This window comes from Nannobrachium achirus (genome assembly GCF_963921795.1).
Source record: "Nannobrachium achirus genome assembly, chromosome: 1".
Lineage (NCBI taxonomy): Eukaryota > Metazoa > Chordata > Actinopteri > Myctophiformes > Myctophidae > Nannobrachium > Nannobrachium achirus.
In genome coordinates, this window is record NC_137810.1 from 4,700,553 (window position 1) to 4,724,763 (window position 24,211).

At 43.5% G+C, this 24,211-nt stretch overlaps 1 protein-coding gene across 1 annotated transcript; it reads left to right on the top strand.

Moving 5' to 3' along the window:
* Window positions 1-9,784: 9,784 nt before the first annotated feature.
* On the top strand, window positions 9,785-10,831 carry LOC308307710 (kelch domain-containing protein 3-like; the record flags this gene model as incomplete). Its single annotated transcript, XM_080752985.1, has 1 exon — window positions 9,785-10,831. One exon carries the CDS (start codon window positions 9,785-9,787, stop codon window positions 10,829-10,831), a length of 1,047 nt encoding a protein of 348 aa, XP_080609111.1.
* Window positions 10,832-24,211: the final 13,380 nt, after the last annotated feature.

Genomic DNA, 24,211 nt, shown 5'->3' on the forward strand with positions numbered 1-24,211 from the left:
TTGAGTCATAAAACTACAACGTTAACGCTCAAAAAGACTACACCGCACTACACCGCGGACCCGACTTTGATCGAGGCTTTAGCGTGATTTCCAGAGAAATAGTCCACTCTGAGAGTGGGCGGGGTTTATGGGCTGAAACCGGGCTAGGGCGGGATATGAGGCAGAGACAGTTCCAGGAGGTGGGGCTGAATTTTCCCGTAAGTTGTCTTTTTCAACAGTGCTGTGTTCCTGCAAACGTATTTATTCCCCGCTGGAAAGAAATCTGTTCTACGTCTCCCACTCCGTCGGTTGCGCTCGCAATAAACAATATCCAGACAAATACATGGATTCTGACAACATTACACCTATTAACCCATTTAGTGCCTCAGACATGAACGGGTTAAATGTCCAGCGTGCCTCTCGCAGGCTCCATACACGGCCATTCTCTTATTTTGAAGGCCAGAAGTCCATTCCGTAAACACTTCCGGTTTGACGTCATGACGTCATTCAACGGAAGCGATCGTCACCCCATGCCGTTGCTAAAATGGCCGATCGTTGCCTTTGTTATTACGTTATTGTAGCGAGAATCTAATGCCATCCTTGGCTTTAAAAGTGTTATTTGGAGAAAATGTACATTAAAGATGAGATCCACCGTCGGCCTCCATGTTAAGGGATTACAATTTCAGAAGCAGAAAAAGCAGAAAGGGGAGGGGGGGGGGGGGGGGGGGGCTTAGTCTATTTACAAGTCTCGAATAGCAGCCGCCTGAAGGTGACTTTTCATACCAATTTTGAAGGAGGCCAGGGATTTGCTCTCCTTTAAGGCCAGCATATCATGAATGAACGAGAGACAGACCAAGTGGACACTGCTATTTCATCATGAACATTAGTGAAGACCCATTATATGAAGATAAGTAGAACAGTGGCGAAGTCGTCCTTAAAAGTGTTTCTTTGATCTCATTGAATTGCCATGTGTACAGACCAGTAAAAATGCATGTTATGTAATATGTGCTCCACAGCTTGGAAGATCTACTTTGTCAGAATACATTTTAAAAAGTGATTAAAAGCTGCTGGTAGAAAACTGAATGGATGTTTATGTTCTATTCTGTGTCTGCTGTCTGGAGGTTACATCATGCTATCAGGTGTCAGGTGTTGGCTATGATGGCACCATCTCTCTCTCTCTCCAGTGTTGGGGAAGTTAAAGTTACATGTAACTGAGTCACCATAACTAAGTTACATGTTGCTGTAACTTGCTGTTAACTGCTGAGTTACATTCATATGTCTGTAACTCGTCAAGTAACTGAGATACTTTTTGGGTCATTTTTGGCTCAAGTTACAAGTTACAAGAAGTTACAAGCAAAGTTATCATTTTACATTGACGTTTTGTTAAGATTGACGATCAAATGTCCTCAACAGATCATAGTTTTCTTATTTCTTTAACTTTTTTTCTTTTTAAACTTATTAGGAAGACAGATGTTTACTAAAGAAAATGTCAACCTTTTTTAAATAAAACATAACACTCAGTTGAGAGGCATATTTCTGCTGGCATGTGACTTTTTTGTAGGATATTATATTTTGTTTCATGTACACCAAATGTACATTCTCAATGTACATTCTCAATTTAACGCTGAAAAAAAGTTACTTGTTCTATGTAACTTGAAACTTTATAAGTTACATTTCTCCAGGGGTATAACTTTAACTTTACTGCCATGGTGAGTTACTTGTAACTGTACAAGTTACACTTTCAAACAATTCAAAGTAACTTCCCCAACACTGTCTGTCTGTCTGTCTGTCTGTCTGTCTGTCTGTCTGTCTGTCTGTCTGTCTGTCTGTCTGTCTGTCTCTCTCTCTCTGGCCCCTTTTACACCTGAACAACTCTGGTTCCAGAACCGGTTCTGTTCTAGTGTTCTTGGAGAACCCTGGTGCTTTCATGGGAACCGGCCGCGAACCGGCTTGCGTTTCCACCTGTTTGAACCCATTCAGACATGGAACAACTTTGATCATTAATTTATGCTATAACTATGCTATTAAAAATAGTGTGTGTTAGTCTGTGTGCGTGGCGGGCTCAGGAGTAGGTGTCTTTGGCCTGATTCATCCGGCGTGTGCTAGCGGCCACCCAACAGCGAGCGCTAGCGGCCACCCGAACAGTAAAATCGCGCTCTTTCAAACGACCATCATTTCGATCGGAGGGTTAGCGACTCGCTCCACGGAGGTTAGGGTTAGGGTGAGGGTGAGGGTTAGAGTCGGGTGTCAAAAAGATGACATGTAGTAACAGCGACACGCTCCCCACCCAAATGCAGCAGTGTTTTTGCTCTGCTCTGCTCTGCTCTGCTCTATTCTCCTCTACCTTCTGTTCCTCTCCTCACTCAGATCTACTCCTAAACTCACCAACTATCAACTCCACTATATCAACTACTATATCAACTCTCAACCAAGTCTCAGAGTACTTCTCTGCTCAAATCTGCGCAGAGCCTCGTCCTCGCAGAGCAACAAACTGGTACCCTGGGTGTACAACAAACTCTGATCACTTTGTGCCAAGATGTAGGTCAGATGTAGGTCAGATGTAGGCCAGATGTAGGTCAGATGTAGGTCAGATGTAGGTCAGATGTAGGCCAGATGTAGGTCAGATGTAGGTCAGATGTAGGCCAGATGTAGGTCAGATGTAGGTCAGATTTGGCCAGATGTAGGTCAGATGTAGGTCAGATGTAGGCCAGATGTAGGCCAGATGTAGACCAGATGTAGGCCAGATGTAGGCCAGATGTAGGCCACGCTTCAGAGCCCAGACAATGCCAGATGTTGGAGCTTAGCTCCTTCCAGGAGCATCGCTCAACAAAAAAAAGGAGGAGGAGAGGGGGCGGGGTCAATGGACTGTTGAACACAATGTCTGAAGTGTAGCTGAACACACTGTCTGATGTGTGTTTTTCCATATAAGGACGATCAACAGTCATCGCCATCGGCCTCCTTGATTGGCCAACCAAACTGATCAGCTTTGTGGATTGGCCAACCCTTTGCGTGACGTCTTTGCCACTGAACCAATATAAGCGATACCTCCCACATCAGGATTCAGTTTGTTCTCAGAACAAGCTTTAACAGATCCAGTGTGATTTACAGTGTGAGAAATGTTCTGCTGGACGGTACATGTGAAGAGAGGACAACAACCAAACAGTTATCCTGCTGTAGCAGTAGAGAACAAGGTGTACTCCTTCGGAGGTCCCAATGATGACAGCACGGCTCAGATTGATGTGCACGTTTTCAACACAGTGTCTCTGCGCTGGAGGAAGCTGACCCCGGTGATGACAGGAAGAGATGAGGTTCCCTCCAGGCGTGAGGGCCACACAGCTGTGCTGATTGAATATATAGTCTATGTCTGGGGAGGGGTTCCTTACTGCAATGTGCTTTATGCATTTGATGTTAACTCCCACAAATGGTTCAAACCCAGGGTTTCTGGGACTGTTCCAAAGAGGAGGGAGAACCACTCAGCCTGTGTCTTGGGGAAGGTCATGTTTATTCATGGAGGATGGACCGAACGGACTGGACTCACTAAGGACATCTACAAGTTGGACACCAGCACAATGGTCTGGTCTTTAATTAACACCAGAGGAACTCAACCCTCTGCTTCATGGTATCACTCTGCCACCATCATTGGGACAAAGATGTTTGTATTTGGAGGCTGGGCCCACTACACCATCAGAGTGTTTGACACAGAGACCAACTGCTGGCTGGACACACCTTATACACAGCTTGTTCCAGAAGGACGGAGTCAACATTCAGCCTTTACCTACAATGGAGAGGTGTACATATTTGGTGGACGGAACCATAGTAAGAACTTCAATGATCTGTGGAAATTCAGTCCAGAGACCTTTTGCTGGAAGAAGGTTGAGCCCAAGGGGAAAGGACCAGTTCCAACGCATAGCATGTGCTGTTGCATGATGGGAGATCGTATCTTCCTCTTTGGAGGAGAAAACACACCTGATGACCTGTATGTCTTAGACTTGAGTCCTAGCCTGAAGACGTTATGTAAGCTAGCAATTATTCAGTACGGTCTGGATTTGTCTGGACTCCCACACAACATCAGATGGGAACTGGCAGCCACGACTCCCAGTAAATACTGTTAAAACGTAGTGTTACGTGGTGATCACAAATCGACCCCGTGGAACGCGCACCACTCGCTAGCGTTCACATACAGTGCTGCTGATTCTTCTCGGGAGAAGAGGACACGTTTCTTACCGACCGTTTCTGTCACATCTGAGAGAGAGAAGAAAGGATTTAAACCACAGAAAGCTCAATGGCTTGTTTTCATTGGGGTCCTTTTGTACTCAATAAGAAAAACATTATAAAAATACGCCCATATTGAGGGTGAACGAGGACGCGTGCAACGTGTGTCAGTGCCAATGATCATCAGCAATCAGGTCGTACATGTCCCTCAATGTCTACACCTTGAAAAACACGGTGCAATAACAGTGTTGCTTCCATGTCATGTGACCACTATATGATGTCACTCATCTATGATCGCCATAGTTTAAAGTTGGTTCCCCTGACAGCACAGGGATCTCCATATCTCCATATATGGGCATAACAGGGATGTGGCATCACAGGGGTTTAATTAACACCAGGGGAACTGCACAGCCTGCTTCATGGTGTCACTCTGCCACCATCATCGGGACAAAGATGTTTGTATTTGGGGGTTGGCGGTACAGGTGGTACAGGGAGCACAGGGAATACTACAACACCATCAGAGTGTTTGACACAGAGACCAACTGCTGGATGAACACACCTTCCACGGAGCCTCTTTCAGAAGAACGCAGGGATCATTCAGCCTTTACTTACTTCACGTGTCATGTCATCGGCAAGTCAGTGGATTGTCAGTGAATTCTCAGAACATGACTATGAGAAAGGAGGGCATCTGCCAACATGTTGTTGCGTAAAATGGCACTTTTACTTATTTTCTTTGGAAAACAAGTGGCATTTGTGAACAGTGAAAAGAACCTGGGAGAAACATACATTTACAGAAAGAAAATAACACCTAGTGTTAAGTATACATGAGTTAATTTCATTAAGCGTCTCATGAAACTTGGCCAATGTGACCCTGGGTGTTCCTGTGAGCGCTATGTGCCAAGATGTAGGCCAGATTTAGGCCAAATGTAGGCCAGATGTAGGCCACGTTTCAGAGCCCGGACAAAGCCAGATGTTGGAGCTTAGCTCCTTCCAGGAATACCGCTAAAAAGAAATCAGGAAAAGCTCAGTAAAGCATGAAGAGGTGGGATGGTGCTGTCTCTACAGTGCTTCAAACAACAGCAGTTATATTTAAACTATAAACAGTGGTGGTGATTCTTCCTCCAGAGTTTCCCCAAGGTTAGCGTTGAATAGCCCTTGAGCAAGACGCTGAACCATACGTTTCTCCCCATGAGCAGGTTGGTGCCTTGCATGGTTTCCTCCACCATCGGTGTGTGAATGTGTGTGTGAATGGGTGAAGGTAATGCACAATCTACGTGAAGCTCTTTGTAATAAATCGCTATATAAATGTACTATTTATATAGCGATTTATTTATGTGAACGTCAAAATCCAGTGTGATTTCTTTTCCTCCCCCAGCACAAAATATATCATTGAGTCAGTCAAAATGACACAATTATATCATCTTTTAGGAATTTAATTTTGTGTAATTTGAATGGGACCAATTCTTATAAGCATTTTCTTTTTTTAGGACTAACCGCTCCTACATCTGGCTGTGTCTGTATATACTTAATGTCCTGCCCCATCCCACATTGGCCAAGCTCAATGAAATAGCACTGCTCACTTCCTGGGTGTGATTTATTTTTTAGAGAGAGAGAGATGAAGCAGGAACCCCTTAGCCGAGACATACGATTAATGAAACTAGAAATGCAGTTCCTAGAGAAGCTGTGTGGGCTGGCTGAAAACACACACAAAGTATATTTTGGACAGAACAAAAAGTACACATCCACATTCTGTGACAACATGCACAGCTGTAGAATATATAGCATTCTACCATTTAAGAATCAGAGGGATCCAACTCATCACTAGGGTGTGTCATGAAATGAAAAATTGAGAAATCAGGGTTTGCCCTATGGTTTCAAGTTGTATTGTGATATAATAAACCATAATCAAAAGCAAAAAAGTGAGTTTTACTTTATTTACCTACCCCCTTTTTTGATTGAAAATTTGCATTTTTAGGCGTTTTTGGTGGATTTTGACCATTTCCACCTAAATCAAAAATGTTCTTATTTGTAATTTTTTTGGCAATTTGTATCATCACCATTCAAAACCAAATAATTACAGCACTTGGAAATGGTCCTTTTAAAAATAAAACCTTTATTTACTTTCCAATAAAGCCTTTTCTGACCTGCAAAGACGACAGCCAACCAGTTGCTACCAGCCATCACAACTGATTGAGAGTACACTCTGTACACTGGACTGGTTTCTCACCTTTCACAACCTGTTATTTGAATTAAATTGAGGCAACTCACATTAGGATGGGTCCCAAGACCAGGCATGAGGATGGGACTAGTCTTGCTGATGTGACAGGTCCAGGAGAACCCATGGCACAGACCGAGCTACCTACCCTCCAGGGCGTCCTGAGGCACGGCATCTACCTGCAGGAGAAGAAGCTGTTGGAGGAAGGGGTGGATAGGAGGAACTACAGCATCAAGCAGCTGAGTATGGATGTCACGATGGAGGTGGTGAGCTGTTGGCAGAGGGCCAATGCTCAGTTCAGACCCCCAGTCATATTCAAAGACAGCTCCATAGAACGGAAGATCCAGGTGGCCTCGACTGCTCTGGAGAACTTTGCCTGGAAAGAGGGGGCATGAAGAGAGAAGAGGACAGGAAGAACTTCCTAAACAATCTGGACTCCATCTTCAACATCGCCTCCTGTAGTCATGAGATCCTCCCCTGCTCAGAGTCAAGGTGCTGGACTGTAACTGTAGGAGAGAGAAGAGGATTCCGAAGCTGGAGCTGGCTTTCATGATGTCCATGAAGACCAGGCGGCCTCCTGGCCAGAAGGCTTCCATGATGATGGTGGGACCTGATATAAAGGAGACATAAGGCCGTATCAGAGTGTACGGTGGAGAGCTCTCCACCGCAAATTTTAGGTGGAAAGCTTTCCACCGCAAGTCAGAAAATAAGTGCAGGACATCATAGTCACGGGGCCCACGGTGAAGTCCTCCCCCGCCTCCCTCTGGTTCAGACGCAAACTCCGTTCAGATCGACCAATCAGTGAACGGGGTGTAGAGCCTGTCTGTCTGATAGTAAAAACAGAGAGATGTGTTGGGACTCGCGGTGTAAAGCTCTCCACCGCGGGGAATGACGTAACGTTGTAGTTTCATGACTCAAAAAGACTCGAAAAGACTACACCGCGGTGTAAAGCCTTCCACCGCCCAGGCGACTATGATGTCGGCTTAAGAGGCAACAGAAAGCTGCTGAACGGAAAGAAAAGGCTGACAAGATAAAGAAGGCTACTGCAGAGAAGGAAAAGGAACACCAGAAGGAGTTAGATGACAGGAGGGGTGCTGAGGCAGAGCTCTTGCTGCAGGAACAGAACAATGAAGCTACAGCTGAGACCATGGCTGAGGAGAATGTGATGAAGAGAAACACCCACCCTGAAGATTCCAAACACTGCTCTAGCCACCATCAGGACTGAAGCCTTCTGGCCAGGAGGCCGCCTGGTCTTCATGGACATCATGAAAGCCAGCTCCAGCTTCGGAATCCTCTTCTCTCTCCTACAGTTACAGTCCAGCAGGTGTGCCCCCTCCTGACATCCCTCACACCTTGACTCTGAGCAGGGGAGGATCTCATGACTACAGGAGGCGATGTTGAAGAGGGAGTCCAGATTGTTTAGGAAGTTCTTCCTGTCCTCTTCTCTCTTCATGCCCCCTCTGTTCCAGGCAAAGTTCTCCAGAGCAGTCGAGGCCACCTGGATCTTCCGTTCTATGGAGCTGTCTTTGAATATGACTGGGGGTCTGAACTGAGCATTGGCCCTCTGCCAACAGCTCACCACCTCCATCGTGACATCCATACTCAGCTGCTTGATGCTGTAGTTCCTCCTATCCACCCCTTCCTCCAACAGCTTCTTCTCCTGCAGGTAGATGCCTTGCCTCAGGACGCCCCGGAGGGTAGGTAGCTCGGTCTGTGCCATGGGTTCTCCTGGACCTGACACATCAGCAAGACTAGTCCCAGCCTCATGCCTGGTCTTGGGACCCATCCTAATGTGAGTTGCCTCAATTTAATTCAAATAACAGGTTGTGAAAGGTGAGAAACCAGTCCAGTGTACAGAGTGTACTCTCAATCAGTTGTGATGGCTGGTAGCAACTGGTTGGCTGTCGTCTTTGCAGGTCAGAAAAGGCTTTATTGGAAAGTAAATAAAGGTTTTATTTTTAAAAGGACCATTTCCAAGTGCTGTAATTATTTGGTTTTGAATGGTGATGATACAAATTGCCATTTTTGATTTAGGCGGAAATGGTCAAAATCCACCAAAAACGCCTATCGCCTAACGTCAATCAAAAAAGGGGGTAGGTAAATAAAGTCAAACTCACTTTTTTGCTTTTGATTATGGTTTATTATATCATAATACAACTTGAAACCATAGGGCAAACCCTGATTTCTCAATTTTTCATTTCATGACACACCCTACTCATCACCTTTGGTGGTTTGAACCCATTGGATGACATAAGCGAAGACAGATACGGATACAAAATCACCAAACACAGTACTTTCGAGCTAGGCAGGTGCAAGTAATAATGTGGATGGCGGTAATATAAATGGTAAGACAAAATGTAGACTGGTTTTAAGTGCCAAGACATGTGGATGGAAGTAACATACCTGGCAAGATTAAATTCATTTCCCACAGGAATTCAGCTGCTTTTTTTTCAAAAATCTCAAAAAAGGTAAACAATTGTTAAGGATAAAACTACAAGCAGAGATAACTGTGTAAAGCTGAACAAGTTGAAGTTTGAACAGAATTTATAGCTGAAAAAAAAGACTAGTTTTAGGTGCCAAAAAAATGGACAAAAGGACAACTAAGTGAGCCCACAATGAACTCAACTAGACTGCAGAGTGTGCAAGTGCTGCGATCGGTGCTGTTCGGTGCTGTCTGTATGTATGTGGGTGGGCAAGTTGGCACTCTGTCGAGGTGCCAACTTGGGCCTTGTTATTTATACCAGGTCGCACTTTCTGATTGTGACCAAGAATGCTGGTTCCTCATTGGCTAATGGCAGTCGTAAACACAGACAGATACCGGCCGGGAACAGATGGCACCGAACACGTGTGCCCTCTGCTGGTGCAAGTAAAAAGCCCCACTCACTTCACCATAGGTGTGATTTTTACAAAAGATCTTCATCATGGTCCACTCCAGTGAACCATGGCATTTTTTATTCTCTTTCTCTGTGTTCTGAGGACTTTTTAAGGTACAATGAAAAAAGGGGAACAAAACTAGTTTCCTGCGAGTGTAGCAGTTCGGGGGATTTAACTCATCGTCTCTGCTCCGACCTCCAGAGGGAGGAAGGGAGGGGCTGGGAGGAGAGGGGGCGGGGCTAATGGACTGTTGAAAACAATGTATAACGTGTATCTGAACAAACTGTCTGCCGTGTGTTTTTCCATATAAGGACGCTCAACAGTCATCTTCAAAGGATTCCTTGATTGGCCAACCCCAACTGATCAGCTTTGTGGATTGGCCAACCCTTTTCCCTTTTCGTGACCTTTGCCACTGAACCAATATAAGCGATAACTCCCACATCAGGACTCAGTTGTTTCTCAGGACAAGGTTTAACAGATCCAGTGTGATTTACAGTGTGAGAAATGTTCTGCTGGACGGTACATGTGAAGGGAGGACAACAACCAAACAGTTATCCCGCTGTAGCAGTAGAGAACAAGGTGTACTCCTTCAGAGGGCCCTATGATGACATCACGGCTCAGATTGATGTGCACGTTTTCAACACAGTGTCTCTGCGCTGGAGGAAGCTGACCCCGGTGACAACAGGAAGAGAACGTCACCTTGAGGTTCCCTCCTGGCGCGGGGGCCACACAGCTGTGCTGATTGAAGATGTTGTCTATGTCTGGGGAGGGTATTCCTTCTGCGATGTGCTTTATGCATTTGATGTTGACGTCCACAGATGGTTCAAACCCAGGGTTTCTGGGACCAATCCAGAGAGCAGGGCCAACCACTCAGCCTGTGTCTTGGGGAAGGTCATGTTTATTCATGGAGGAAGGACCCAGGCTGGAATCACTAAGGACTTCTACAAGTTGAACACCACCACAATGGTCTGGTCTTTAATGAACACCAGAGGAACTCCACCTCCTACTTCATGGTGTCACTCTGCCACCATCATCGGGACAAAGATGTTTGTATTTGGAGGCTGGGGTTGCAGGGGATACGGGGGGTACTGCTACTTCAACACCATCAGAGTGTTTGACACAGAGACCAACTGCTGGATGAACACACCTTCTGCACAGCCTCTTCCAAAAGGACGCAGTCGACATTCAGCCTTTACCTACAATGGAGTGCTGTACATATTTGGTGGCTACACATCGAACGAGAACTTCAATGATCTGTGGAAATTCAATCCAGAGACCTTCTGCTGGAAGAAGGTTGAGCCCAAAGGGAAAGGACCGGTTCCAACGCATAGGATGTGCTGTTGCATGTTGGGAGATCGTATCATCCTCTTTGGAGGAGACACAACACCTGATGACCTGTATGTCTTAGACTTGAGTCCTAGCCTGAAGACGTTATGTAAGCTAGCAGTTATTCAGTACGGTCTGGAGCAGTCTGGACTCCCACACAACATCAAGTGGGAACTGGCAGCCATGACTACCAACATGGTTGACCTTCTCAGACGACATGGCTAAGGACAATTTGAAGTACAGATGTGTCATTTGAGAACTTCACGTGGCATGCCATCGGCAAGTCAATGGATTATCAGTGAATTCTCAGAACATTGTCAGTGAGAAACAAGGGCATTTGCCATGGTGTTATGTAAATATATTCAGATTTTGTTTTCCAAAGAAAAGTGTCAAAGAGTGACACTTGTTTTCTGTAACAAACTAGTACTGCACTCTTAAGTATGCTAATAAAACAGTTCAGTTTAATGTAAACTCTGTCATATCTGTCTGTGTCTGTATGTACTTATGTCCCGCACCATCCCACATTGGACAAGCTCGATGAAATAGCTCCGCTCACTTCACACAGGGTGTTACTTTTTTTTTCTAGACAGAGAGAGATGAAGCAGGAACCCCTTAGCCGAGAGAGACGATTAATGAAACTAGAAATGCAGTTCCTAGAGAAACTGTGTGGGCTGGCTGAAAACACACACAAAGTATATTTTGGGCAGAACAAAAAGTACACTTCCACATTCTGTGACAACATGCACAGCTGTAGAATATATAGCATTCTACCATTTAAGAATCAGAGTCCAACTCATCACTTTTGGTGGTCTGAATCCATTGGATGACGTAAGCGAAGACAAATACGGATACAAAATCACCAAACACAGTACTTTCACGCTACACAGGTGCAAGTAATAATGTGGATGGCAGTAATATAAATAAGACAAAAGACAAAGTGTAGACTGGTTTTAAGTGCAGAAATGTGTGGATGGAAGTAACATAAATAGATAAAATTCATTTACCAAAGGAAATCAGCTGTTTTTTTTTCTCCAAAATCTCAAAAAAGTTGACCCTAATCCAACTGATCAGCTTTGTGGATTGGCCAACCAATGACGTCTTTGCCACTGAACCAATATAAGTGATACCTCCCACATCAGGACTCAGTTGTTTCTCAGAACAAGGTTTATCAGATCCAGTGTGATTTACAGTCACTGTGACTGTGTGATCACATGTGATATCACAGTGACAGTCCATATATGGTTATCCCTTTTATGCCCATATATGAAGATCCCTGATGTCATTGATATATATCACTGGCCAGATGGCAAAGGCATGGCCCATATCTGTGTGGATGGTTCAGATGGTTCTCCCATGTATGGGCATAAAAGATAGGTTCTCCCATGTATGGGCATAAAATATATTTGATGTATATGGATACATATCTATCTATAAATGCGAGAAGTCTCTGCGTACACTGTCTGTCTGTCTGTCTGTCTGTCTGTGTGTCTGTAATCCGCGTATCTCGAGAACCGTTCGTCCCACCGGCTTCAGATTCGGCACGCGCGTTCCCCGCCGCGGCACGGAGTGCAGTGCCGGGTCTCGACCCGACCCGACGCGCGGTTTTCCCGAACCGGCGCGAAACGTTCGGAATCTCCTTATGCGGGGTTGATTGTTGACATCAGGCTGTTCCGGAGGAAATCGGCGAAAGCTCTGACTCATTGTGACATCACTTCATAAAAGGCTCTGACATCACGTACGCCACATGAGTCAACAAAAAATCTCTGTGAGTGTGTATGTATGTATGTAATCCGCGTATCTCGAGAACCGTTCGTCCCACGGGCACGTGCGTTCTCCATATATGGGCATAAAATGAATGCCCCCATATATGGGCATAAAATGGATTGCAGACAGAATGAGTCAGCAGAAGTGATGTCAGAATGCCCATATGGCCATATATGGAGATCTCTGTATCTGTGTCCCCTTTATGCCCATATACGGAGATTGCGTCCATTTTATGTCACAATGAGTCAGCGCTTGCGCCGATACGTCCATTTATGCCCATATATGGAGATGTGCGGCCGAGCGTCTAGTCGGCGCCCTAGCCAACTCGGGAACAATGTAAATATGCCCATATATGGAGATCTCTGTAGGACCCGTTATGCCCATATATGGAGATGCGCAGCCAAGCGGGCCGACCGTCTAGTCGGCGCCCTAGCCAACTCGGGAACAATGTAAATGGTCATTCCCAGAAACAAAATCCCTTTTATGCCCATATATGGAGATTTCTGATGTTATCAATCCCAGGCCGAAAACATTAATATTAAGTCCATATATGTATATAGATATATATATATATTAATAAAGGATAAAATAAATAAAATGACCATATACAGTATGGGCATTCCAGGATGATGCCCTGTTAGGTTACCCCCTTATGCCCATACATGGAGATCCCCAGGCATCAAATCCAGGCCCTAACTCGCCAAGGCCCTGCTTGGCTTTACTAATATGTTTTAAATGCCTTTATATGGAGATTCCTATATTATCAATATTAAGGACATTATTAAGGATATTATGCTATCAATATTAAGGACATACTGTATCTGGGAATGCCCATATTTGGTAATGCCCATATATGGGCATGTTTTGACATAACATTGTTGACTATCATGCAGGGGTCTCCATATAGTGAGTCTGGTCCCATATGCATCACTGGCCAGTTGGCCATGAATTGGCGCGACCTCGCCCTTTGGGACGAGGTCACATGTCACCCTGAGGTGTCTTACTAGTATGAAGTTGTTTTTTTTTATGATTAGGTGCTTGGTCTACCCATATATTTTTCTAGATCGATATGTCAATGCATTTGATCTATTATTGTTGATGTTTTGATGTATTACCTTGCTTATTGTATTGATAAGGGGTGTAACTGAATGATAGATAGTAACTGAATCGAAACATCGTTTTTAATTTGCAATGATCTACTACAGGGTTCCCCAATTAGTTTTCCCCAAGGGCCGAATTATGTCTAGGGTACCAAGCCGAGGGCGATGGTGGCATTCCCACTACTCCAGCAACAGTTTCCGTCGTTGTCGGGTGAAAATCTTGTATGTCCCCAAAACGGTTCGTTTTGAATGTATCATTTTAAAAATGATTTAAACTAGTGAAAACAGCCGATCTACAAGCACACAACGCCTCGCACCGCGAGGCGTTGTGTGCTTGTAGATCTGCTGTTTTCACTCCTTTTGTGCGACGGCCTTGTATGATTTGTGAAAGAACTTAACATTTGAAGATATGAGATTTCCACCCGACAACGACGATATACTAGTGTTGTTGCTGCCAGTGTGGGCCAGACAGTAGCCCCCCACGGGCCGCAAATGGCCCGTGGGCCGCCTATTGGGGAACCCTGATCTACTATATCGATATGCGAAGGCGAATATCGTACCGTTTGGCTCTGTATATCGTACCTTGTCGTTTTACGATGTAAATAATCAGTATCACATCGTTTTGCAATGCAAATGATCGATTGAATGGAAACTAAGTGTTTGTGCCTTGTATTTAGCAATTTTAAGAGGGACAATGAAAAAGAGGGCTTTAATTACTTCTCCATTCCATATAGCTACTCTTGGTCTATCGATAAATGTGTGTAATCTCTGTGTTCATGTCAAGATGTGGGTTTCTCCATATGTGTTTATAATATAATGTCCATACATTTGCTAAAGAATCACAATGTTTACTTATTTATATCCATAATAATAGATTCTTCCCTTAAAAAAACTGCCCTTATAGACACGTTTCACACAGATTTAATGTCTTTGCTAAATAGTTCATTGAATCGAATCGTATCGCCATGAATGAAACAAAAAACAGAGAACAAGGATCGTCAGAGACACCGGACCTATCAGCACTGTGGATGTAATCTAGATGGACCTATCAGCGCTGTGGATGTAATCTAGATGGACCTATCAGCGCTGTGGATGTAATCTAGATGGACCTATCAGCGCTGTGGATGTAATCTAGATGGACCTATCAGCGCTGTGGATGTAATCTAGATGGACCTATCAGCGCTGTGGATGTAATCTAGATGGACCTATCAGCGCTGTGGATGTAATCTAGATGGACCTATCAGCGCTGTGGATGTAATCTAGATGGACCTATCAGCGCTGTGGATGTAATCTAGATGGACCTATCAGCGCTGTGGATGTAATCTAGATGGACCTATCAGCGCTGTGGTGTAATCTAGATGGACCTATCAGCGCTGTGGATGTAATCTAGATGGACCTATCAGCGCTGTGGATGTAATCTAGATGGACCTATCAGCGCTGTGGATGTAATCTAGATGGACCTATCAGCGCTGTGGATGTAATCTAGATGGACCTATCAGCGCTGTGGATGTAATCTAGATGGACCTATCAGCGCTGTGGATGTAATCTAGATGGACCTATCAGCACTGTGGATGTAATCTAGATGGACCTATCAGCGCTGTGGATGTAATCTAGATGGCGTGCGTGCGTGCGTGCGTGCGTGCGTGCGTGCGTGCGTGCGTGCGTGCGTGCGCGCGTGCGTGCGTGTGAGTGTGGTGAGGGGGAGGGGTCTAATTGCACAGCTTATGCTTGATGGAGCCCCGGGCTGACAATGATTTATTACTGTAAGTGATTTCATTTAATTCATGTAATAACAAAATGGGTCTATGTTCTGATAGTACTAGTTACTATGAGTGTTATGTTCTGATAGTACTAGTTACTATAGAGTGTTATGTTCTGATAGTACTAGTTACTATAGAGTGTTATGTTCTGATAGTACTAGTTACAATATAGTGTTATGTTCTGATAGTACTAGTTACTATAGAGTGTTATGTTCTGATAGTACTAGTTACAATATAGTGTTATGTTCTGATAGTACTAGTTACTATAGAGTGTTATGTTCTGATAGTACTAGTTACAATATAGTGTTATGTTCTGATAGTACTAGTTACAATATAGTGTTATGTTCTGATAGTACTAGTTACTATAGAGTGTTATGTTCTGATAGTACTAGTTACTATAGAGTGTTATGTTCTGATAGTACTAGTTACAATATAGTGTTATGTTCTGATAGTACTAGTTACTATAGAGTGTTATGTTCTGATAGTACTAGTTACTATAGAGTGTTATGTTCTGATAGTACTAGTTACTATAGAGTGTTATGTTCTGATAGTACTAGTTACAATATAGTGTTATGTTCTGATAGTACTAGTTACTATAGAGTGTTATGTTCTGATAGTACTAGTTACTATAGAGTGTTATGTTCTGATAGTACTAGTTACTATAGAGTGTTATGTTCTGATAGTACTAGTTACTATAGAGTGTTATGTTCTGATAGTACTAGTTACTATAGAGTGTTATGTTCTGATAGTACTAGTTACTATAGAGTGTTGTTATGTTCTGATAGTACTAGTTACTATAGAGTGTTATGTTCTGATAGTACTAGTTACAATATAGTGTTATGTTCTGATAGTACTAGTTACTATAGAGTGTTATGTTCTGATAGTACTAGTTATTATAGAGTGTTATGTTCTGATAGTACTAGTTACAATATAGTGTTATGTTCTGATAGTACTAGTTACTATAGAGTGTTATGTTCTGATAGTACTAGTTACTATAGAGTGTTATGTTCTGATAGTACTAGTAATTAGACTTCAGCCCTATATCAGACTCAATCTCTGCTTCTGGGTGGTCCCTGGAACAACACATTTTGAGATAGGGGTCCGCAGCCAAGTACATGTACTTTTGGGGGGGTCCTTGACATGAAAACGTTTGAGAACCACTGATTTGGAAGAAGTAAAAAATATTCAAAGACTTGCACAAATTGTGAAGATTTTTCCAAAATATAAGCATATCTACAAGGTCGCAGTGCGACACACACACACACAGGAGGGGACGCTAGAGACATCTTAACCGCTGGCCTAAGAGGGGACCCCCATCCCACCCCTCCCCTCCCCTACTGCGGCTGGGGGTGATGTTAGGCTTCATTGCGACCGCCAGGTCGCAGTTTAGTATCAAAACCTCCACCGGCCGTCCGTCCGTCCGTCCGTCCGTCGGTCACACGTCACACGTCACACCTTTGCCCTGCTCATATCTCCGCACCAAGCAGTGTGATGTCATACTGATGTCATACTGATGTCAGCAGTGTGATGTCATACTGATGTCAGCAGCTATGTCTCTATATATGGAGTTATATGTTGTTCGTGTCCAAATATGGGGCTTGTGAGGTCAGACTTAGTGAGATTCGTCGGTTATCTCCATATATGGAGGGAGAACCAGCTTATGAGCCGATGAGTTGTGTCAGAGTCGAGATCCTGCTTGCATCTAATCTGTCGGTAGATAATGCCGGTCTTATATAAGGGTCATTTGTGTACGGTGTGATGTCATACTGATGTCAGCAGTGTGATGTCATACTGATGTCAGCAGCTATGTCTCTATATATGGAGTTATATGTTGTTCGTGTCCAAATATGGGGCTTGTGAGGTCAGACTTAGTGAGATTTGTCGGTTATCTCCATATATGGAGGGATGTGTTGGTTATCTCCATATCTGGAGATTCAACCTTCAACGATTTTGACATCTTGTTACTAATCTGTCGGTAGATAATGCCGGTCTTATATAAGGGTCATTTGTGTACGGTGTGATGTCATACTGATGTCAGCAGTGTGACAGGAGATAAGCGACCAACGGTCGCTTATCTCCCGATTAGGGAGTCTTACTGGTATTAGGTCTACAGGCAAAGACGTGTGTGTGTGTGTGTGTGTGTGTGTGTGTGTGTGCGTGCGTGCGTGCGTGCGTGCGTGCGTGCGTGCGTGCGTGCGTGCGTGCGTGCGTGCGTGCGTGCGTGCGTGCGTGCGTGTGCACCCCAGTTTCCCTTCATTTCCTGCTGGAGGTGATCCGGGGCCTGTTGTCATGGTAACTGCTCCCCAGCAACCAAACGTGTGTGTGTGTGTGTGTGTGTGTGTGTGTGTGTGTGTGTGTGTGTGTGTGCGTGCGTGCGTGCGTGCGTGCGTGTGTGCAGCGAGTGTGCCGCAATTTATCATATGAGAGAGAGAGTGATGTGCATGCGTGTGTGTCTGTGTGTGTGCGTGTTTGTGCGCGCGTGTGTGTGTGTGTGTGTGTGTGTGTGTGTGTGTGTGTGTGTGTGTGTGTGTATGTACGTGTGTGTGTGTGTGTGTGTGTGTGTGTGTGTGTGTGTGTGTGTGTGTGTGTGTGTGTGTGTGTGTGTGTGTGTGTGTGTGTGTGTGTGTGTGCAGGATATCACTGTAAAGCATACAGGACAGGACATGTAGTGATGACTGCAGCTGTTCTGAGATCACATTTATCTCTGTGTTTATTTTATACCGGTATATATATTTTAATGCTCTACTTCTTAACACTCGGGCGACTGAAAAAAAAATCACTTCCACTCTGACTGCATTTATCAGTCAAATTGACAGGAAAATTCTCTCCCTTTTGGCCCAGGAGAGCAACACCTCCTCCCCTGCTGCCAGCAGGGGTTCTATTGTCTTCCAAATGTGAACAATTGACCTCTCAAATGGGGAGCGCAAAAGGTGTGAAATTCTCTCCTTGCTTCTGGGAGGGGGAGGAATGGGTGAGACCTGTCTTTATGACCGATAACTAACAGTCAGAGGGGTATAATGGTATATTATTTCATACTTAGGAAACGTTTTAGAAGAAAAGAAATGAGAACATTCGTGTCGGGCAGAAACCTCGTAGGCCTATCTCCAAGTTTCAAATTTGTATATTTTTTTTTCGCAAAGCAAAGCCCTGCTTCATCATACAAGGCCGTCGCACAAAAGTATTGAAAACAGCTGATCTACAAGCACACAGCGCCTCGCAGCTTGTAGATCGGCTGTTTTCACTACAAATCATTTTAAAAATAATAAATACGAAACGAACGGTTTTGGACGTACAAGGTTTTCACCCGACAACGACGATAAGAGTGTCTGCTAAATGTTAAATTGTATGTGTACAGTATGCAGGGTTCCCACACGTTTTTACCAATTCATTTCCAAAACTTTTCCAAAACTTTTCCAGAATAGTTAACCCAATTTCCAGGACTACCGGTATATAACAATAATTCAGCTCAATAACAAGTCGCTTACTCCTATGCGCAATGGCTAGACAGGTAGTGTATGCCAGTGGTTCTCAACCTTTTCAGGATGTGACCCTCGAAATAAATCATATTTTACCTGGGGACCCCCCACCCTGATGAGCACTAAGAGTTGAGGAATTTTGTATTTGTGAAAATAGCAGATCTACATGCTCACAATGCCTCGCGTTGCGAGGCGTTGTGAGCATGTAGATCGGCTATTTTCACAATTTCTGCCTCTAATATTTGACAATTTGGCCAATGTTTAATTTGTCTTTTCAGAGGTATTAACAAAATCAATAACCAAAGACAATGCATAGCTATTTTTTTCCAGGACCGTCCAGGACCCTTGATCAATTCCAAAACCTTTCCTGTACTGGAAAAATATTTTTCTAATTTCAAAATATTTCCATGAATTTCATGACCGTGGGAACCCTGAGTATGTGTTCACCTTGCTTACAACCACACACACACTGGTCTCTACACAGATATGTGGAATAAAGTGATAATGTTCAGATGAGTCACCATATTCACAACGAGTGGGCGAGTGTATGTGTGAAGTACACACAATACAAGGCTGCTGCTGCATATTCCATCCAAACAAACGCTGGTTTGGGTTTTACAGCGGAACCTGCAGACTGCAAGTTGAGAGAGCTCGGTTTCATATTATTTTATTTTATTTTATTAGACGTCATACAGGAAAAGAATAAGTTACATCATGTTCATCAGTGAAGTGTCAAGGATAAAAAAACAAGAAAGTCTTTCCATTTCCATTTCCAATTATTTCCATTGCGCTACAGTACACCACCTACAGCTTAAATACATAGAATCACTTTGCTATTATAATAAGTGACCATACTATTCTGCAGCACTTTCTAAAAGCCATTATCATTACTTAAATGGTCAATGGTGCATTTATATAGCGCTTTATTCCAAAGCGTTTACACAGATTGTGCATTACATTCACCCATTCACACACACATGCATTACATTCACGCATTCACACACACACACACACACACACACACACACACACACACACACAGGCACACGCACACGCATGCGTGTGCACGCACGCACGCACGCACGCACGCACGCACGCACGCACGCACACACACACACACACACACACACACACACACACACACACACACACACACACACACACACACACACACACACACACACACACACACACACCACATTACCCATCATGCACTGGGGCCCTGGTCTGGCAGGCGTCCAGCCAGTCACATTGATCAGAGCCTGTCGAGTTCCCATGGCAACCACTACTCTGTGTGTGTGTGTGTGTGTGTGTGTGTGTGTGTGTGTGTGTGTGTGTGTGTGTGTGTGTGTGTGTGTGTGTGTGTGTGTGTGTGTGTGTGCGTGCGTGCGTGCGTGTGTGTTTGAGAGATAGTCACAGAGAGAGAGAGAGAGAGAGAGAGAGAGAGAGAGAGAGAGAGAGAGAGAGAGCGAGAGAGAGAGAGAGAGAGAGAATTCGCTGCAGTGAAACAATTCACCTGTTTGTAGATGTAACCTCTGTCGCCCTCTCCTGGTCAGGATTGGAAACAGGTTTTAGAATAGATCATGGACAGCTGAAGTGGTTTACTGGTGCCACTTAAAATCTCCCATCCATTTGTACAAAAATATTTATAACAACTATGTTAAGCCTAGAACCAAGCCATCCAGGATTGCAGTGAATATACAACCTTTGATCCTATGTGAAAACATATTTTAATGTTCAATTATTTGATAGTTTTTTTTTAGTTTAGTATAGTTTATTTCGGTTAATCATTTTAAAAACAAATACAGTGCAGTTTTGTCATCAAAATGCAAATTTCCGAAAAGGTATGGGCTGAAGCTGAAGCTTATAATGCCCACCTTTTCATATACTACATTTAATAAATAGTTTAAATACCCTTTGCTTAGCAATTTTCAAAATGTTCTTTTCATAGAAACAAAGGTTTTATGGTCATGATTCACTGCAATCCTGGATGGCTTGGTTCTAGGCTTAAAGGAGCTATAGTCAACTTTTTCGTGAAAAAGGACGCTAAAATAAAAATAATGTTTCGAAAATATGTTATAAAAGATTAAGCTTCATATATGTGTTTCTATTCCAAAATGACCACAAAAAGCGTAAAATAATGATAAAATAATAATTTTGGCCATTATCAGACTTTCCATAAAGAATAGAAGAGGGATGTAAACAAAGTCAGTCTGACAATGACCAAAATGATTATTGTATCATTATTTTACGCTTTTTGTGGTCATTTTTGAATAGAAACACAGTATTATGAAGCTTAATCTTTTATAAAATATTTTAGATTTATTTTTATTTTAGTGTTCGTTTTTTAAGAAAAAGTTGACTATAGCTCCTATAATACATCATTGTTATAAATAGAGATGTTACCGATCAATCTGCAATGGATCGGATCGGGCCGATCAAAGTGTGATCGGCGATAATCGGTGCTTTAGATCAAAAGGTAAATTCACCGATCCGATTGGATCGGTGCATCCGATCAACCAGCCGTTCAGTATGCCCACTTGAGGCCATTTTGGGGTATTGATTTCCACAGTGCTGAAGGAATAATTAGTTACTGCTATGATAATAAATACATAGTAATGCTGGTAAATAACTATAAGGCAAATATATAAATGAATTCATGAGTGAATGAATGAATTAAAGTTAAAACATTAACATTTAGAAAATATAAATAATAACTTGATCTGATCGGTGATTGATCGGTATCGGGTGATCAAACTTTTGTGATCGGTGCTCGCTGATCGGTTCCAAAAAACCTGATCGGACCATCCCTAGTTATAAATATTTTCGTGAAAGTCTATGAGGAAAATGAACGGGGGATTTTTTAGTGGGCCCAGTAAACCACTTCCACTGCGATGCTCTATAGAGCATGGACAGTAAATGCTACTGACTGATGCTCTATAGAGCATGGACAGTAAATACTGACTGACTGATGCTCTATAGAGCATGGACAGTAAATGCTACTGACTGATGCTCTACAGAGCATGGACAGTAATCTTGTAGATCGGCTATTTTCGGCAAATAGGTTTGGCAAATTGACATGAATCCAAAATACAAAGATGATTGTGCTGTCAAACAATGAAACAATTATGGAATCTATGAACAGGTTGGGGGGGTCCCTGCTTCATCTCTCTCTCAACTAAGGAGTCCTTGGTCTGATAACGTTGAAGACCCCTGTACTAGAGACATCAAAGCCCAGGTGGCCCTATTTTATTTTATTTTATTTTATTTTATTTTATTTTATGTTTTTAATATAAATTAAGGAAAAGTAAGCCATTTACCATGAGAGGGAGTGGGTTGTTGCCTGATTCCCCACTGTTTCAGGGTTGTGCCACGAGCCGCAGGCTTCCAGAAAAAGCATAGATTCGGAGAAAAGGGGCTTTAAAGTTGTCAGCTTGCATTGGATCCAATGGAATAAATCAGCGAAAAATGCCGATAGTAACGTTAGTAAACGTAGGACGACCTCGGACCCTCGGACCACCTACGTTTTCAATAATCAGCTCACGGTAAGGAACTGGGGGTCGGTAAAGGAAGGTGTTCCGACTCTGGTTGTTTGGGAGGCGCATTGATCTTGGAAATGTTAAAACTCTGAGGGTTGTTGGCCTATTTACCACTGTTTTAAGCCAATCAGAATCCAGTATTTAACATGTGACTAGAAAAAGTGGTAGAAGTTCAAATATATTATGGTGGTCGCGGCCTGAAAAGGTTGAGAACCACTGCCTTAGACCTGGGTCCACTACCACCGTACTTGGTACCTGTGGTCTCAAACCTGGGAGTAAAAACAGACAATGCTTTTAATAAACAGATAAACACTGTGGTTAGAGCTATAGTTTTTATCATTTGAGACTTTTATCACAAATTAAATCTGTTTTATTGTTCGAGGATCTAGAGCAAGTTTTGCATGATTTTTATCTCAACACGACTGGACTTCTGTAACGCTCTCTATGTGTGTCTCTACCAGATAGACTCCATACCTCCAAAACCTGATCAACCCCTACACCCCCACCCGTTCACTGAGATTAGCCAACACAGGGATGCTTACAGAACCCTCGCCAAAACCCCCAGGACAAAAATCCACTCGTCCTAGACAATTTGCCCTCCTGGCCCCCAAACTGGATTAAACTCCCTGTCGCACTCAAAGTTGAGTCTAGTAGGAAAGGGGGGTGTATACCCTATACGTGTCTAGTAGGACACGTATAGGGTGGATTTTTTTAGGGTTTTTTTTTTTCTTAATCCTTAAAGGGTATATTTTAAGATTCTGCCAGGTAACAGGCTGAAATATCATCCCAAGGGGTTACTTTTGAATGATTTCTTGCACGTACCCATTCCCCCCCAAAATATCTTCTTTACGTAGCATGTGAGGGGTCAAACTAGGGTTTTTGATGATTCTAGATCAGACCTGGGCATTGTGCGGCCCGGGGGCCGGATGCAGCCCTTTGGTTCACTCTGACCGGCCCATAGGCTTGATGGCAAATTACAAAATAAACACATTTTCTAATTTTACCTCATGTGTTTCTTTTATTACGTTTTTTGTTCACGTACATATGGACGCAGCGCGTACATCAGCACATGTGCGTGATCATTGTATGTTGTCTCAATAACAAGCAGGTGGTCAGACTGGTCACATGTCAAGACGACCTGCCTTACCCTTACCCATCATGATGGCTAAAGTGGTTGAAAAAGGAAAAGTCGATGCCGAATGCCGGGTTTTCAACAAAAAATGGACTGCTAAGTATTTATTTACTGAAGTCAGAGGTAAAGCCGTGTGTTTAGTTTGCGGGGAGCACATCTTGCAGGGAGCACTGCCTTTTGGCACGGCCCTCCACAATATTTTCTGTTGTTCATGTGGCCCCATGGAAAAGAATTATTGCCCAACCCTGTTCTAGATCCATTTGCAAGCATTTGTTTTGCACGAAAAACATTCCTTGGGCTAAAAACTGACCCACAAAACTCATCACTTTTTACAGTTTTGTGGAGGCCTATCCATTGTCATGTGCAGCTTGAACAATCCTCCAGCTAGCACCACTCCCCCACTGAACTCAATGGTCTTACTCTGTACAGGTGACGTCACTGGGAATGGCTAACAGTTTTTATTAATAGTCTGGATTGTTTATCTAGGACAGAAATATAATAGGGACTTTAAGCTCTGACAATTTTCAGGGCGGCAACGCCAGGAGGAGTACAGCTGCTATGAGCCAATGCTGTAGCAGTCAAAGTCTTTAAGCAAACCGCCGTCCCACCCCTTTTACTGAACTCTTTGGTTTCCATGGCAATGTGTCTATGCAGCAGACATTGTAGACGCTACGTGTAAAGGGAGCTTCTGCCGTTGTAGGGGGGGCTGCGACGGCAAGCAGGTTTATCTATCAAGCACACAGCTGGGTGCCAACAGGTGTTGTAGTGCTTCATGGATAATGAAGTCACAAAAAACTTCAAAGTAGGCACATATATGGCCAAAGATCCATGATC